Source organism: Cydia pomonella, chromosome 6 (genome assembly GCF_033807575.1).
Source record: "Cydia pomonella isolate Wapato2018A chromosome 6, ilCydPomo1, whole genome shotgun sequence".
NCBI lineage: Eukaryota > Metazoa > Arthropoda > Insecta > Lepidoptera > Tortricidae > Cydia > Cydia pomonella.
In genome coordinates this window covers 19,915,968-19,930,600 of record NC_084708.1, presented here as the reverse complement: position 1 = coordinate 19,930,600, position 14,633 = coordinate 19,915,968, and the positions used below count along the sequence as shown (strand labels likewise).

Here is a 14,633-nt window from a genome sequence, read left to right as displayed (position 1 = left end):
AAAATGGATGAAATAACAAACATGCTAAAACAAATTCAAGAGGATATGGCAGAGCAGAAAAGAGAAAGGAATGAAATGCGAGAAAGCATAATAAATACAATTAACGATAACATAAACAAAAAGTTCGACCATATCGAGTCTAAATACAAAATATTAGAAGAAAAATTAGAAAAACAAGAACGTACTATTTTAAACTTGGAAAGAGAGTCTAGAAAGAAGAATTTAATATTTTTTGGCATAGAAGAAAATGAAAATAGTTATAAAACTTTAGAAAAACAAATTTTAGACACAATCAACACAACAATGAAGATACAGTGCAACAGCGAAAATATAGACACCTTAAGAAGATTGGGCAAAAGAACCGAAAAATGCAGACCTGTTCTCGTCACCTTTACGACTGCGAAAAAGAAGATAGAGCTCCTTAAACGAAAGAAAACGCTGGCAGCTACCGGGTATTATATTAACGAAGATTTCCCACAGCAGGTATTATATAAACGTAAAGAATTACAAAAACAGGTAGAAGAAGAAAGGAAAAATGGGAAATTTGCGATATTAAAATACGATAAATTGGTCATATTACCTGGTTCCAGCAACAGTAAAATGTACACTCCGAAAGCAAACAATAAAAGAACTTTATCCAACTCGCCAGAAACAATCACACCAACCCCAGAAAACACAGAGAGCACGGGAAGGGCAATCACTCAACAAATTTCGAAAAAAAACAAATATGATATAAAACGCTTCCTGCATGATAGCACGTCAAACAAAAATCAATAGCAACTAACAGCCTCCCCATCTCTCTCAACACAACAAACTGATAAGCAAGAACTCTTTATATCTCCCCGTACGGGTGGTCGCCGCGGGAGTATCAGACCGAAACCCTCCGTCAAAGTAGAAATATACAAAATATACATTAGCACGCTCAATGTAAGATCACTGGTTGGTACAGGCCGCCAAGAGGAACTAGAGCACTCCCTGGAAAATATAAAATGGCACATATTAGGAATGTCAGAAACAAAAAAAGAAGGTACTACCATTTATGAACATGAAAAATACATAATGCTACACACTGGAAAGAAAAATGGAAGAAACGGAGTGGGCTTCATGGTAAAAAGAGAGTTGAAACCGAACATAACTGATTTTATACCAATATCTGACAGAGTTGCCAGACTAGACCTGCATTTAGAAAATAAAACTCTTAACATAATTCAGACCTACGCACCAACTAAAAAGCTCCTAAAGAAGAACTTGATTCCTTTTATAACGATATGCGTTCCGCTTTAGAAAATACGAGCTCCGATGTAATCATAATGGGCGACTTTAATGCCAAAATTGGATACTCTACACCAGACGATACATCAGTCATTGGTCCGTGGGGGTATGGCAAGAGGAATGGAAGAGGTAAAACTCTAATAAACTTCTGCTTAGAACATGAACTCTACATACTAAACACCCATTTTAAAAAGAAGCCCAAGCAAAAATGGACGTGGAAGTCGCCAAATGGAAAAACAGTCAATGAAATAGACTTCATAATAACCAAAAGAAATAGAATGACTCATTTTGAAAACATAGAAGTCTTAAGTACTACCCACCCCACAGACCACCGAATGGTACGAGCAACCTACACACTTGAAACCCAAAACAAGAAATCTAGAAAACTGTTCAATAATAAAATAAACCAGGGCCTCAACCCCGTAGAACAGGAGTCCCTCAAACACATTTTTAAGGAAGAGTTTTCACCTCGCGAACACGCTTCAATACAAGAGACTTACTCTAACTTAACAGAAACAATTAAAAAATGCGTGAATAAACTACCGAGCTTACAAAAAAGGTATAAAATGGACCCTGTAATAACCGATGACATTAAAGACTTAATTTGGGAACGAACTACTTTAAAAGACAAGATGACACCTAGAACCAAAGAAGAAAAAAACAGACTGAAATCACTCTATCAGAAAATAAAAAATAAAATTAAAAGAAATAAATTACATCGCAGAATGAACATTATAAAGGATGAACTAGAGAAAAGAAGCTCAGCAAAACGAGCTAACAAAAAGCTTAAACCAATTAAACTTTGGATACCATCTATAATGAACGAAACTAGACAAATACATACAAATCGTAAGGATATTTTAAAAATAGCAACAATCTTTTATCAAAAGCTCTATCAGTCTCAAACTACCGAGATTAGAACACGTACTGTGTCTACAGGCAAAATACCATCTCTACTACAAAGCGAGACACGCTACGCTATCAACTCTCTAAAAACAATGAAAAGCCCAGGCCAAGACGGCATAACTAACGATCTTATCAAAGCTATACAAGAACCTCTAACGCCGATATTGACAGATCTATTTAATAAAATTATTCACGAAGAAACTATTCCACAAGACTGGGAAACTTCAATAATTACACTTCTATATAAAAAAGGAGACCCGCTGAATATTAACAACTACCGCCCGATAAGCCTCTTGCAATCAACATATAAGCTATTTACAAACATTATTCTCAACAGGATAAAGCAAACCTTAGACTTTGAGCAGCCAATCGAACAAGCAGGTTTCAGACGAAACTACTCCACTGTAGACCATATCTTCACATTACAGCAAATAATTGAAAAATGTAGAGAATATAAGAAAAAAATCTACTTAGCATTTGTAGACTACTCTAAAGCCTTCGATTCTATTTCGCATCAAACTCTATGGAAAGCGCTAGAAGAGCAAGGTATTCATGCCAAATACATAAATATATTACAAGAAATATATAGGAAAAGCAAGGCCGTAGTGAAGTTAGAAAGAAACGGAGATAAATTCGATATCAAACGAGGAGTAAAACAAGGAGACCCTATCTCACCAAACCTGTTCACTGCTCTGATGGAATATATCTTTAGAAGGCTAAACTGGGACCAGTGCGGTATTAGAATAAACGGTAAATGGTTAAGTCATTTACGCTTTGCCGATGACATTGTTCTCATGACAGAGAGTCATCTACAGCTTCAACTCATGCTCCAAACCTTAGACCAACAAAGTAGAGTATGCGGATTAGAAATGAATCCCGATAAAACCCGCGTAATGACAAACAATGAACAAATATCGGTATCTATACAGTCGAAAATTATTGCCTACGCCGAAGACTACTTATACCTTGGTCAAAATATATCGTTAAGAAAACGTAAATTGGACGAAATTGAGAAACGCATAAAGAAAGCGTGGAGCGCTTACTGGTCATTGAAACACATATTCAAGTCAAATTTGGATATCAAACTAAAAAAGAAAGCGATGGATTCAGTCGTCACTCCAACTCTTATCTACGGATGTCAGACCTGGGCCATAACTAATGAACTCATAAGTAAAGTACGGGTATTCCAAAGAACTGCAGAACGCAGCATGCTTGGCATCAAATTATTGGATAAAATAAAGAGCGTCGACATCCGTAAAAAGACCAAAATTACTGATGCCGCCGAACTAATTTGCCGACTGAAATGGAGATGGGCCGGGCACACCGCCCGAACAAATGATGGTCGCTGGAGCGAACAAATGCTACATTGGTACCCGCGCGACGGTAAAAGATCGCGGGGTCGCCCGCGGCGCCGCTGGCGGGACGACATCGAGGCCGTGGCGGGCGTAGCCTGGACGAGAATTGCTGCGGACAGAAATACATGGCACACGATGGAGGAGGCCTATGTCCACAAATGGACATCACAATAAATATTTAATAAATAAATAAATACAATAATTAGTAGCATAACTTATCAACCTAAATTATAAGAATGCATGGGACAATAATTAAAAAATGAAATTCAGTATTTATCTTTATAATTGTATAAATTTACACTGCAAATTATGAAATATTATTAATACTAAAACTATTTACAAAATCATTGCATGTTTTGAAACCAATGTAATATTTATTGGAATAAATGGCTCTACTACTACTACTACTACTACATTATGTCAAGGTTATTATTGTCGATTAATTTAAGTTTATTACATTACAAACATATAGAGTACGAGGGAAGTGCGCTTGAAATAACACGTGACTTACGTTAATACACCTATGTCACCACATTACATGGAAGTTAGAGTACAATAATCAAGTCCGCTATGGCAAAGAATTGGGAGATGTCTACTAGAGGATCTATTACATCAGACTATTATCGTTAAACCAAAATTACACTTACTTCCAATCTATAAAAGCACTTTTCCCTAGACTACTAACACCAAACATCAAACAAACAGACACTCAATTTATAATCGAGACTAAACGTCCAACAACATTGAATAGAAATGATAAAATCAAGGGTCAAAATCTTTTTAAAGATTAGGCTAAAGCTTTACGAGCCTACTTATCTGCAAGCTGCAGGTTACATCCAACACTCACATTAAACAATATATGTATATCTATGACTTAACTAAGACTTATAACCCCGAGAAAAAGTATCGAGAGTTTAAAAGAGCAGACGTCATGAGTAAACGTTGAATACAATACGATAGGTCTCATTCACAATACACGGCTTATTATCACAGCTTCAGATTTACCTCACACGATAATCGAGTGATATGTAAAAATAATTAGCCATTCTTGTCGAAAATTATTGTCAACAGTATTATTTTATTGTCGGCATTCATGAGCGCCGTGTGGCGCTCTATAAAAGTTCTATCAATTTATAGTCAATAGTCGTTTACGCTTAGCGTACAGTTAAAACTCGGCTGATGTGGTTCGAGTCTTTTCTCTTATGTGAGTTGGGGCGCGGGGTTACTCAAATGTCCTCGGAGCGCGCGGAGTCGTCATTGTACAGTCGTATCTGCCGCTGTATCCAGGTGATGTACTTCGGGACGTAGGCGTAGACGCCAGGCAGCCGCGGGTGCGCGCACTTGATGCCCCAGGAAACGATGCCGCCAACGTACCAGCGCGACGAATCATTCGGGTCTTTACAGAGTAATGGACCCCCAGAGTCTCCCTGCAAATAATGAAAACAGAATTAGACCGCAACTGTATCGGTATATTTTAATTTTAGGTAACAATAAGTCTTTGCAAAAATGCACTGTTAAGGTTTGCTATGTACCTACTCGTATTGTTATTGTAATGAAAAAAAGTTATATTTTTTTTTCTACAAATTAACTCGTATTTTTCCAAAATTCTATCCGTAGTGCATATTCGTTTTTGTCTACTCTGTGTATGTACGAGTAAATAACATTCTTCTTCGACGATAATTCATTACAAAATAAATCCGTCCGCTTGAAACTTGAGAGGATGGATTTATCACAGTCAGCCTCACTGTACCTGCTATCGATTCGCCGACTATTTGCGGGGATGCGACCACGAACGATTGCGTAATCTCTAAAGAAACTGTATGTTCAAAGCAAACATTCTCGAGTTTTTTTACCGAGTTTATTGGATATCGAAGATTACATACACTTTAGCGTTCGGGGCGCACCCTTGTCAGCCCTTTAATTCGAACATGTTGTAAAGATTCCTACTAAAAGGCCTTATCGTAGGTAAACATTTAGGGTTTTTACACTTAAACTATTTGAAGTTACGCATCTTTTCAATGTGAATACTCGTACCTATATCAAATGTTTAGGGTCAGTTTAAGTTAAGTTATATAAAAAATCATAATAAGTAAATCACAAAGTTGATAGATAGACATTGGTAGGGTCTTTAAAGTCTGTGATGTCAATAATGATAACGATCTCTGCAGGTTGAATCTCTACTCAGTACCTAGTAGGCTGCGGAGGCCGTCTGAGTATCAATTTATCAGTTAATTAGATGCGACACAAATGGACATGATTACAAACCTGACAAGCATCCTTCCCCCCCTCAGGGTACCCCGCGCAGATCATACCCTCGGTGACGTTGAGGTCTCGGTGCTCCAGCCACTGGTTGCACAGATCGCGGTTCAGCACTGGCACCTCTACCTCATTCACTGCCGGCTCGTATTCCGACACTGAATGAAAATTTTCAAATGATTACATCACATAATGAATCAAAACATCACTTAAATAACAGCGGTTCATAGGGCTCACGGTGTATCTAGAGTTGAATTAGGTAAACTTACTTGTATGCCGGCCCACAAAATCCATACGAAAGTAACTGATGCACTAGTCACAATGTCATTTCATGCCAAGAATTGCTGATCAAATTTATTATTAGTCTTCTTCCTTGTCTCCAAGATAATATTTTAAATAGAACTCCACGCTCCGTGTTTGCGTGTGACGTCTTGGGGATACACTATTTACGTTCAACGCTTGTTACCCAAATGAATATGTAAAATAAGTAAAACATTTCTGAAACAGCTACGCATTCTATACTCACTATCCTTGTCGTCCCGCTTGCCCCAACCGATAACAGTGCAGTAGGTGCCCGGCGGCAGCACGCGGTCCGCTGGCGGGAGGCAGACTGGAGACAGGTGCTCGTGGTAGCGCACTCGGACTGCCAGCTGTGTAACCAAATCACATATTTTTCATTTCTCATGCTCTGAAAATTGGTCGTTGTTGTTCTAAAAAGTGCGCAGAAAATGATACGTTTCTGCACTAGAGCAATTTTTTAGAACAATAACGACCCACTTTCTAAGCATGCGAAATGAATAATAATGTATCGAAAATTTTGTATCTTAGAGTTAACAATTGTTAAACATGTGGCTTATGTAATTGGTTGTCCCATAAATGATAACACTCGGCATAAATCGGAGCACGTAGTGTTACAATACTCATTTTCAGTGGACCCTTAAACTTATAAAATAAGTTTAACGTAAAAATAATAAAAAAAAGCGGCCAAGTGCGAGTCGGACTCGCCCATGAAGGGTTCCGTACCATTTATGACGTATTAAAAAACTACTTACTAGATCTGGTTCAAACCAATTTTCGTTGGAAGTTTGCATGGTAATGTATATCATATATTTTTTTTAGATTTTTATTCCGTTATTTTAGAAGTTACAGGGGGGGGGACACACTTTTTTTCACTTTGGAAGTGTCTCTCGCGCAAACTATTCAGTTTAGAAATAAATTATATTGAAAACCTAAATATCATTTTTAAAGACCTATCCATAGTTTAGTATAGAGTTTCAGTTCTAAGTATGGGGAACCCCCAAAATTTATTGTTTTTTTTCTATTTTTGTGTAAACATCTTAATGCGGTTCATAGAATACATCTACTTACCAAGTTTGAACAGTGCAGCTCTTATAGTTTCGGAAAAAAGTGGCTGTGACATAATCGGACAGACAGACGGACATGACGAATCTATAAGGGTTCCGTTTTTTGCCATTTGGCTACGGAACCCTAACAATGCTGAGCAGGAGTCTTGAAAATAATATCCCGCAAAAACTTCCAAACTGAAAATTATATATACAAATACGACGAAAAAATACCTGAAATAATGCGATGTCGTTGTCGTGAGCGACGCCAATGTTGTACAATGGATGCGGCACGACGCGCCTTACTTTAACTTTTTGGCCGTAGTAAGCGTGCGAGCGGCGGCGCGTGATGCCTAGCTGTATCGTCCACCCATTCACGTCCGAGTGGCTGCGAACAAATAACTCGCTAAACTTGAGGTAGCCACAAAAATATTTTCAATAATACACCAGTGCTCTATAGACTTGCGGCTCCCAGTAAAATCACAAAAATAAAGGACTATCGTTTGATGTCTTACGTCGTCGAAGTCGTTTTAAAAACTATCAAATTGGTTTTAGCATAACTAGTTGCTCGCTGACCATCAGCAATAGATACGTCGGTGGCACGCAAGCATATGGCCCGCCTGATGATAAGCGGTAACCTTACTTCGTCTAAGAACTCCTGCGACTATTATAGATGTATCACATGATACTCTTTTAGAAAATACAGTCCATTTTTCACAAACCTCATAATTCTAGGGACTTTTATAAATTATGACTAAAACAACTTATGTGCTGTCGAAGAAATTGCGAAAATTCCATGTAGAAAGATTTCGGAACCTACTCAATTTTTTTTTGTATAACTTTCTGCAACCTGCACAAAGCTTGCACATCTGCTACCTCCAGACAGAATTACTTGTACAGAACACTCACTTGCCAACGCAGTGGCTGGCGGTGAGCACCCACTGGTCGGCCACCAGGACTCCTGCGCAGTAGAACACCTCCTCGGGCCCGCCGAGGATGGCTGCGAGGAAGGGCCAGTCGCCAGGAGTAGCCTCTACTCCGCCCACGATGCGCTTTGTACCCTTCGGCGGCGTGCGGCGACGACCGCATTCTGATGACAAATATTTAAGCTACAGTTTGGTTATTGATTTGAATATTTTCCACTAAATTATATTATTTTATCCAAATCTAAGAAAAAAATATCGAGCAGATAATAAAAATCGGCCCACATACCTACTTAAGGGTCTGTTTCACAATGTCCAAGTAAAGTCCCGAATAAGCTGACGAACAAAGTCATCGTTGGCGTTTCACAATCTACAAATAAGTTTAACTGGTACAATCTGATAAAGTGTTAAGTTTTGCAAGAAGTTTTATCTGGCAGTTAATTTATTTGTTAATTAGCCATCCGATACATTTTACACAGACTTTGTGAAACAGACCCTATATCACAAACTAGAAGTCTCAATGTAAATCTACGACGCAAAATCGAAAAATGGGAGGGGCATAAAATTCTTGTGTGTATGTACCTATGTGTCACTCTGAAATCGCAACTTAGATCAGTGGGCCTCGAGTCCATAAATGAAAATTATAGGATCCCTGTTATCTAAACCTAAAGTAGGTTATTAAGTTCAAGCGCCTCCCAAATCAAAATCTTGGATCCACTTTGCTGTTTACACGTGTAAACAAAATTATATTTAATACACATAATGTAGGTTTTTTCACTGTTTTTTGTCAGTTTCCAGGCAGATGAGCCGCGAGATAAGATAAATTCAATATGTTTTTCTTACTTTAGCATGGGCGTATTCTCGCACTTTTAATTTTATAGCTACTTAGTGCGTAACATGATAAACAAATGGCGACCGTACGTCGTTCGTCATTTTATTTCATACTTAATCGTTTTCAATAATAAATTAGCCTAGTTTATTAAATAAAATATCTTAAAAACTCGACTTTTGAAAACAGTTTGAAATGGCATTTAAATTATTTACAACCATAGTGCATTGATGCATGAGATCTCATAATAATTACAATTAGCCCCAAGACGTAAGAAACTTGCCGTGGGGCAGTTTCATTCTGGTCTTCATCAACAGCTTCATTTAATTAAATCACTTTTAAGAATTTTTTTAGTAACTGTAACTATTAATTTAATAAATCTATATACCTTTTCTTCTTGTTCCCATATTAGGCTAATAATTCCCTCTCAACCTTTTTTTTAAATAGACTTCTTCATACATTATTACATTTTTTGACAGAGATGTAGAGGCAAAAAATTCTATTTAAAAAATATAAAAAATACGTCCGTTACTTTTATATTATGGCACAACTTTTAAAAACTGTTAGAAATTAATTGTGTTATTTTTTTTTTATACAAGAGCGCTCCAGCCTAGCATAGGTACAACAAGATGTTTAAAAGGAGTGTACAGGTTTTTAAAGGGTCGGCAACGCACTTGTAACACCTTTGGAGTTGCAGCGTCCATCCGCAGCTACGGCTTTGACTGCTTACCATCAGGCGGGCCGTATGCTTGTTTGCCACCGACGTGGTATTAAAAAAAAGTTCGTTTGCTAGTATGTATTAACTACAGTGCTTTTATCCTTAGACTTTGTTCTAAGCATGGATCTGTATCAAACTATCAAAGTAACGCTATTTCATAATCGTCTGTCAAATATAACAAACTGTTGAACGGTAAAAATTATTTTATTTTCTAGGCGGGGGGCTTGGCGACGTCCTTGTAACAAAGTATTAGTTGTAAAAGAAAACAGCACGGGAAAATATAGGTATTATAAAGGCTTCTATTAAACAAATTAGGGGACAAAAATGAAATCTCTCGTCGAAATGAGTTCGTTATTCACCCGGAGCGGCGTCCGGAGGGTAATTGAAAATAAAAACCCCTTTTGGTGGTACGGTAAACAAATTCTAATGTCCCAAGTTACGCGAATCCTACATTTTGTAGAGGTAAAGAGCATTTTGTATTGCTCAGTATAATGGTTTTTAGGTTTTTTATTCCTATTTATCGGTTTTCATTTGGAAACTATAATTTACTTATTTGAGTTATACTATTTATTTATTTATTTATTTAAACTTTATTGCACAATATAACAAATAAAGTACAAATGGCGAACTTAATGCCTAAAGGCATTCTCTACCAGTCAACCATCAGGCTAAACAGAAACAGTAGTACGTGCAGGCATTAAACAAAAAAAAACAGAATAAGTAACTTAAAACAAGCAAAATAGCGATAAATAATATATACTAACGGTTATAAACTTACATAAATATACTATAAATAAATATACATACATATATATTAATTTATGTACCCAGTGCAAAAAATACTATGACTACGAAGGACAATTAACCAGAGAGCTTGTCGAAAAAGTGCTTGCGCAACATACGCTTAAACGAGAGCTTGGTTTGAGCCTTTCTGATGTTGAGTGGGAGATCATTCCAAAGCCGGATCGCCTGAACGGTAAAGGAGTTAGAGACAAAACCAGAACTATGACAAGGAACAGTACTATGTATATTTTGTAGTCGTTATTAGAACACATCTGGATGATATTATAAAAACTCACCAAGCCAATTCAAATTTAAAATGATATGTAAATGATATGATGATATCATAGAATTATTGGAAAGTGATGTTTTTGTTTGAAGAAACGTCACTTTAGACGTAAGATTTAGTCGAATTGGGCTGTTACACAATTTAAAAACTAGAGCTTGATTTTGCTCTCAATAATGCTCGCTATGCTTTGATTTCAGGGCACTTTAATTTTGTTTTAACCATTTACCAAAATCCCTTGATCTCAAAACGGAATCGTAGTGTCAAAATGCCTGAATTCCAAAATTACGGAAGGTGGAGGTAAGGAAATAAATCTCCATGTACCAAAAAGTGTCATCAAAAAACCTTAAATAGGTGGCGCTACAATACCTAGAATACTTGAACAAAAAAATCTAATCATAGACAGCGCACTTCACTCCGTCAATAGCGCCTAGGTTCTTAGCTACTCTAGCGCTACTCTGGAGAGATTTGGAACTATTATTTATAGCTGACAGCTGGACACTTTTGCAACAGTTCTACCATAAGAGATGTCACTGATATTCCAAAATGTTTTCGTTAATATACCGAATTCCCAAAATACCTACTATGGAAGGTAGAGGCAAGGAACAGAAACTCCTTAGGCAGAATTGATGCAAAAGTGTCCAGCTGTCAGCTATAAATAATAGTTCCAAATCTCTCCAGAGTCGCGCTAGAGTAGCTAAGAACCTAGGCGTTACTGACGGAGTGAAGTGCGCTGTCTATGATTAGATTTTTTTCTCAAGTATTCTAGGTATTGTAGCGCCACCTATTTATGGTTTTTTGACGTACACTTTTTGGTATATTGTTCCTTGCCGTGGTGTCATCAAATTGACGTGGTGTCATAATCTAAAATGACTAACCTGCATATTAAAATTATTTTCAACGGGTTGGTACTGACATATAATATTATACATATAGTCGAAAAAACGCTTTACATGTTTTGATCCAATTTTCGAGGATCTTCTTCACGGAGCATTCATTCATTTATTTGTTTATTGATAAATTGATATGATATACTTATATTATATTATGTATATGTAAGTAAATGTATTTGTATCAATATTATATGTATGTTTATGTTTGTGTATTTCTTATGAATGTATTGTGTTCGTACATGTATCAATTGTATCACCTATACCTCATGTTTCTGCACCGCCTACAACTTATCTGCTTTGCCTAAAGGTTGACTGGTAGAGAATGCCTTACGGCATTAAGTTCGCCTATTGTACTGTGTGTTTTCTTATGTGCAATAAAGATTAATTAAATAAATAAATAATTATATGTTTACATTAATAATACGTAAGTAGGTGAATATGATCGAGATATTATCGTCTTTACTGTTCAAAAATAATAGTTACAGGTACGAAAGGTTATAAAATTGCAGACGTAGCTCTTTAAACTTAATACACTTAAAAAGAAGTCCCATCGACAATTCGGCATTCGATAAAGCAATTTTTTTGACATTTGGGTATTTTGGAACTTGAACGATATGAATAATAAATAGTCATTATGACCTTCGGCCATCTTAAGATGGAGTCAATTAGATATTTAGGCATTTTTGGACAATTTTTTTTTAATTTAGGACAAATAAAGACATGATATTGAAGTGCAATGAAACTAAAGCCGCGCGATGCATTGAAAGTAAAATAAAAAAATACTTTTAAAATTCGAATTCAACTTCAGGGCGTTCTAGTTAAGCCCTCGTTCGTAAAGTTTATAGCGATTGACGATTGCAATTGGACCAATCGTCAGTCGTAATTAATTTTCCACAAACGATTATTTATAAACTTTAACCCGCTTTCGCTATTAACTTAAGGACCAACCGCACACCTGACGGCCATTGTTGGTCTCGACAAAAACATAATTAGAAAAGTTCCCGTAATCGCCCCCCGTCAGCATTTATATTAAGAAAAATGTACCTGCCACTTGAGACACGACTGCTTGAAGTAATTTCACTTTAAGCCTTTTGATAAACACAGGTTTAGTTGAACTTTGTTTCTGATTAAGTTATGTATTGGATTATCAAAAACTAAAAAACTTTCAATAATATTTTTTTTGGGTAGGAATCGCGTATAAATAATCTATCTATCGCGTTATATCTGTGGTATAGCAGGCGTCCATAGGCTTCGGTGACTATTTACCATCAGGCGGGTGGTATGCTTGTTTGCCACCGACGTGGTAAAAAAAAAAACTTCTGAGCCTTGAAAAATTAAAATAACCTTTTGTTTATAAATTTGCCATTTGAATGATTGACGAAGCGCAAGATTGTAAAGATGTAATTTGTAGATTTAATTACAACTTATGAGATAGGTGTCTTAAGTAAGTCATAAGCATTCATTCTTATATTAATATCCTTGAGTAGAAAAAAACGAACAAACTCTCTCCAGGCAGGTGTTGTGTCTAATGATGAGATTTGGTTGAAACTAGAAGTGAATGTTAAAGTGATTATTTTAAACGTTTAAGCATTGCAGATCTATATGGAAGTTGAGCTTGTTACATGGGAAATAGTCGCACGAGCACCATTTATCTGTTGATAACTGTGGCGTTAAGAATTTACAGTTGATAGACGGTACACCGCTTTCCTGAACAGAAAGATATAAACAGCAATCTATCTCCAAGTTGTTATAATAGAATAACTTCTCACGAATGCCAATATAATTTCGATACTGAGGCATTTATTACGTTAACCTATTGTCGAAGATCTAGCAAATCTTCCTTTATACTGTCAGACGCAAAGATTTACTCCCAATTTATTAGTAAAGACGTACCGCTGACGTAGACTGATGGCACATCGAGACGAATGTTGGTAAACATAATATCTATGTATAAATTTCCGCGATAAAATGGAGCGTTCTGAAACTCATTATAGCGAATAAAAGCGGAGAACAATGTTGGCTCGACTGAGAGTGGTTCCCGTAGTCTATGGACGCTTGCTTGGCCAACCGAATGGTACATATATGAAGATCGGTGTGGTTGGTACGTAAATATATGAAAAATGGTTATTCAAGAGTTGCATTTTCTTTCTTAGGATGCCTCCACAAACGTGTCGGCCCTCAAATTCACTCGTCCATCTTTGAGCGGTTTTCCGGCCTCTCCTACAATGTACTATAATTCACAGCTTAATAATTGAATAAAAATATTATTTTTATTTGGCATCGTAGATTGACCGCCTGGGGTTTGGAAATACGTGTATGAAAATATATCTTAATGCCCACCCGGAAAATATATACTCATTTTATTAAGAGAACAGCGGCTGTGACTATGCCACAGCAGTAATGCTGCAACAGCAATTGCTATCTAACTGTCATTTTACCGCGATTTGTGCGGAGTGTTCTTTTGTCACCATGCAAGCAATTTAGAGGACAGCCAGCACACCTGGCCCGTTCCCATCGCTCGCCGAAGCGCCGAACACAGGGGGAATCCAGTGTAATTGTGTAGCTATGTACTTAAATCCCAAATAAACAAAGAGGGATTTTTGAAGGGCGGAAAGGTTATAGTATTTTTGTTGAGCTTTATATGAAATAGAACTTAAAATAGCCGTGGAAATCTACCAGACAGGGAGAGTTATTTTCGCTTTTATAATATTAACACAGATTAAGATATTTAGGATTAATTTGTTTTAAGATTTCACGACCTAGAAAATAAAGAATATCTAATGAACTACCCTTTTTTGTATTTCAGATTATTCGAGTCAGATTCCGGTGATATAAACAAGTGATCAAAGCTATCATGTATAAAATATCGTTTTACAATGTGCCCAACGCTAGCCTACGCGTAGTAAGTGTATGGACTAACTGTATTTCAGCACAATGCTGACGATATTGCCTTACAACGATTGTATTAAAACGTTATTGCATAGCCAGGACCCAACAGAGCTTTTAGTTAACTAAATTATGCCGGTATAAAGATACCATATTAAATATTATTTTATCATTATGTAAGTAGGG

At 36.7% G+C, this 14,633-nt stretch overlaps 1 protein-coding gene across 1 annotated transcript in view; it reads right to left on the bottom strand.

Annotated features, from left to right (window-relative positions):
* Positions 1 to 3,952: 3,952 nt before the first annotated feature.
* The window catches only part of LOC133519226 (atrial natriuretic peptide-converting enzyme), a 186,848-nt gene continuing 176,167 nt past the window's right edge, over positions 3,953 to 14,633 (bottom strand). Inside the window, exons 13-17 of the mRNA XM_061853215.1 lie at positions 8,042 to 8,222; positions 7,367 to 7,520; positions 6,316 to 6,439; positions 5,799 to 5,947; positions 3,953 to 4,960 (exon numbers count right to left, since the gene is read on the bottom strand). Coding sequence (XP_061709199.1) covers positions 4,760 to 4,960; positions 5,799 to 5,947; positions 6,316 to 6,439; positions 7,367 to 7,520; positions 8,042 to 8,222 — 809 coding nt within the window. The 3' untranslated portion in view covers positions 3,953 to 4,759. The remainder of the gene's footprint in view (positions 4,961 to 5,798; positions 5,948 to 6,315; positions 6,440 to 7,366; positions 7,521 to 8,041; positions 8,223 to 14,633) is intronic.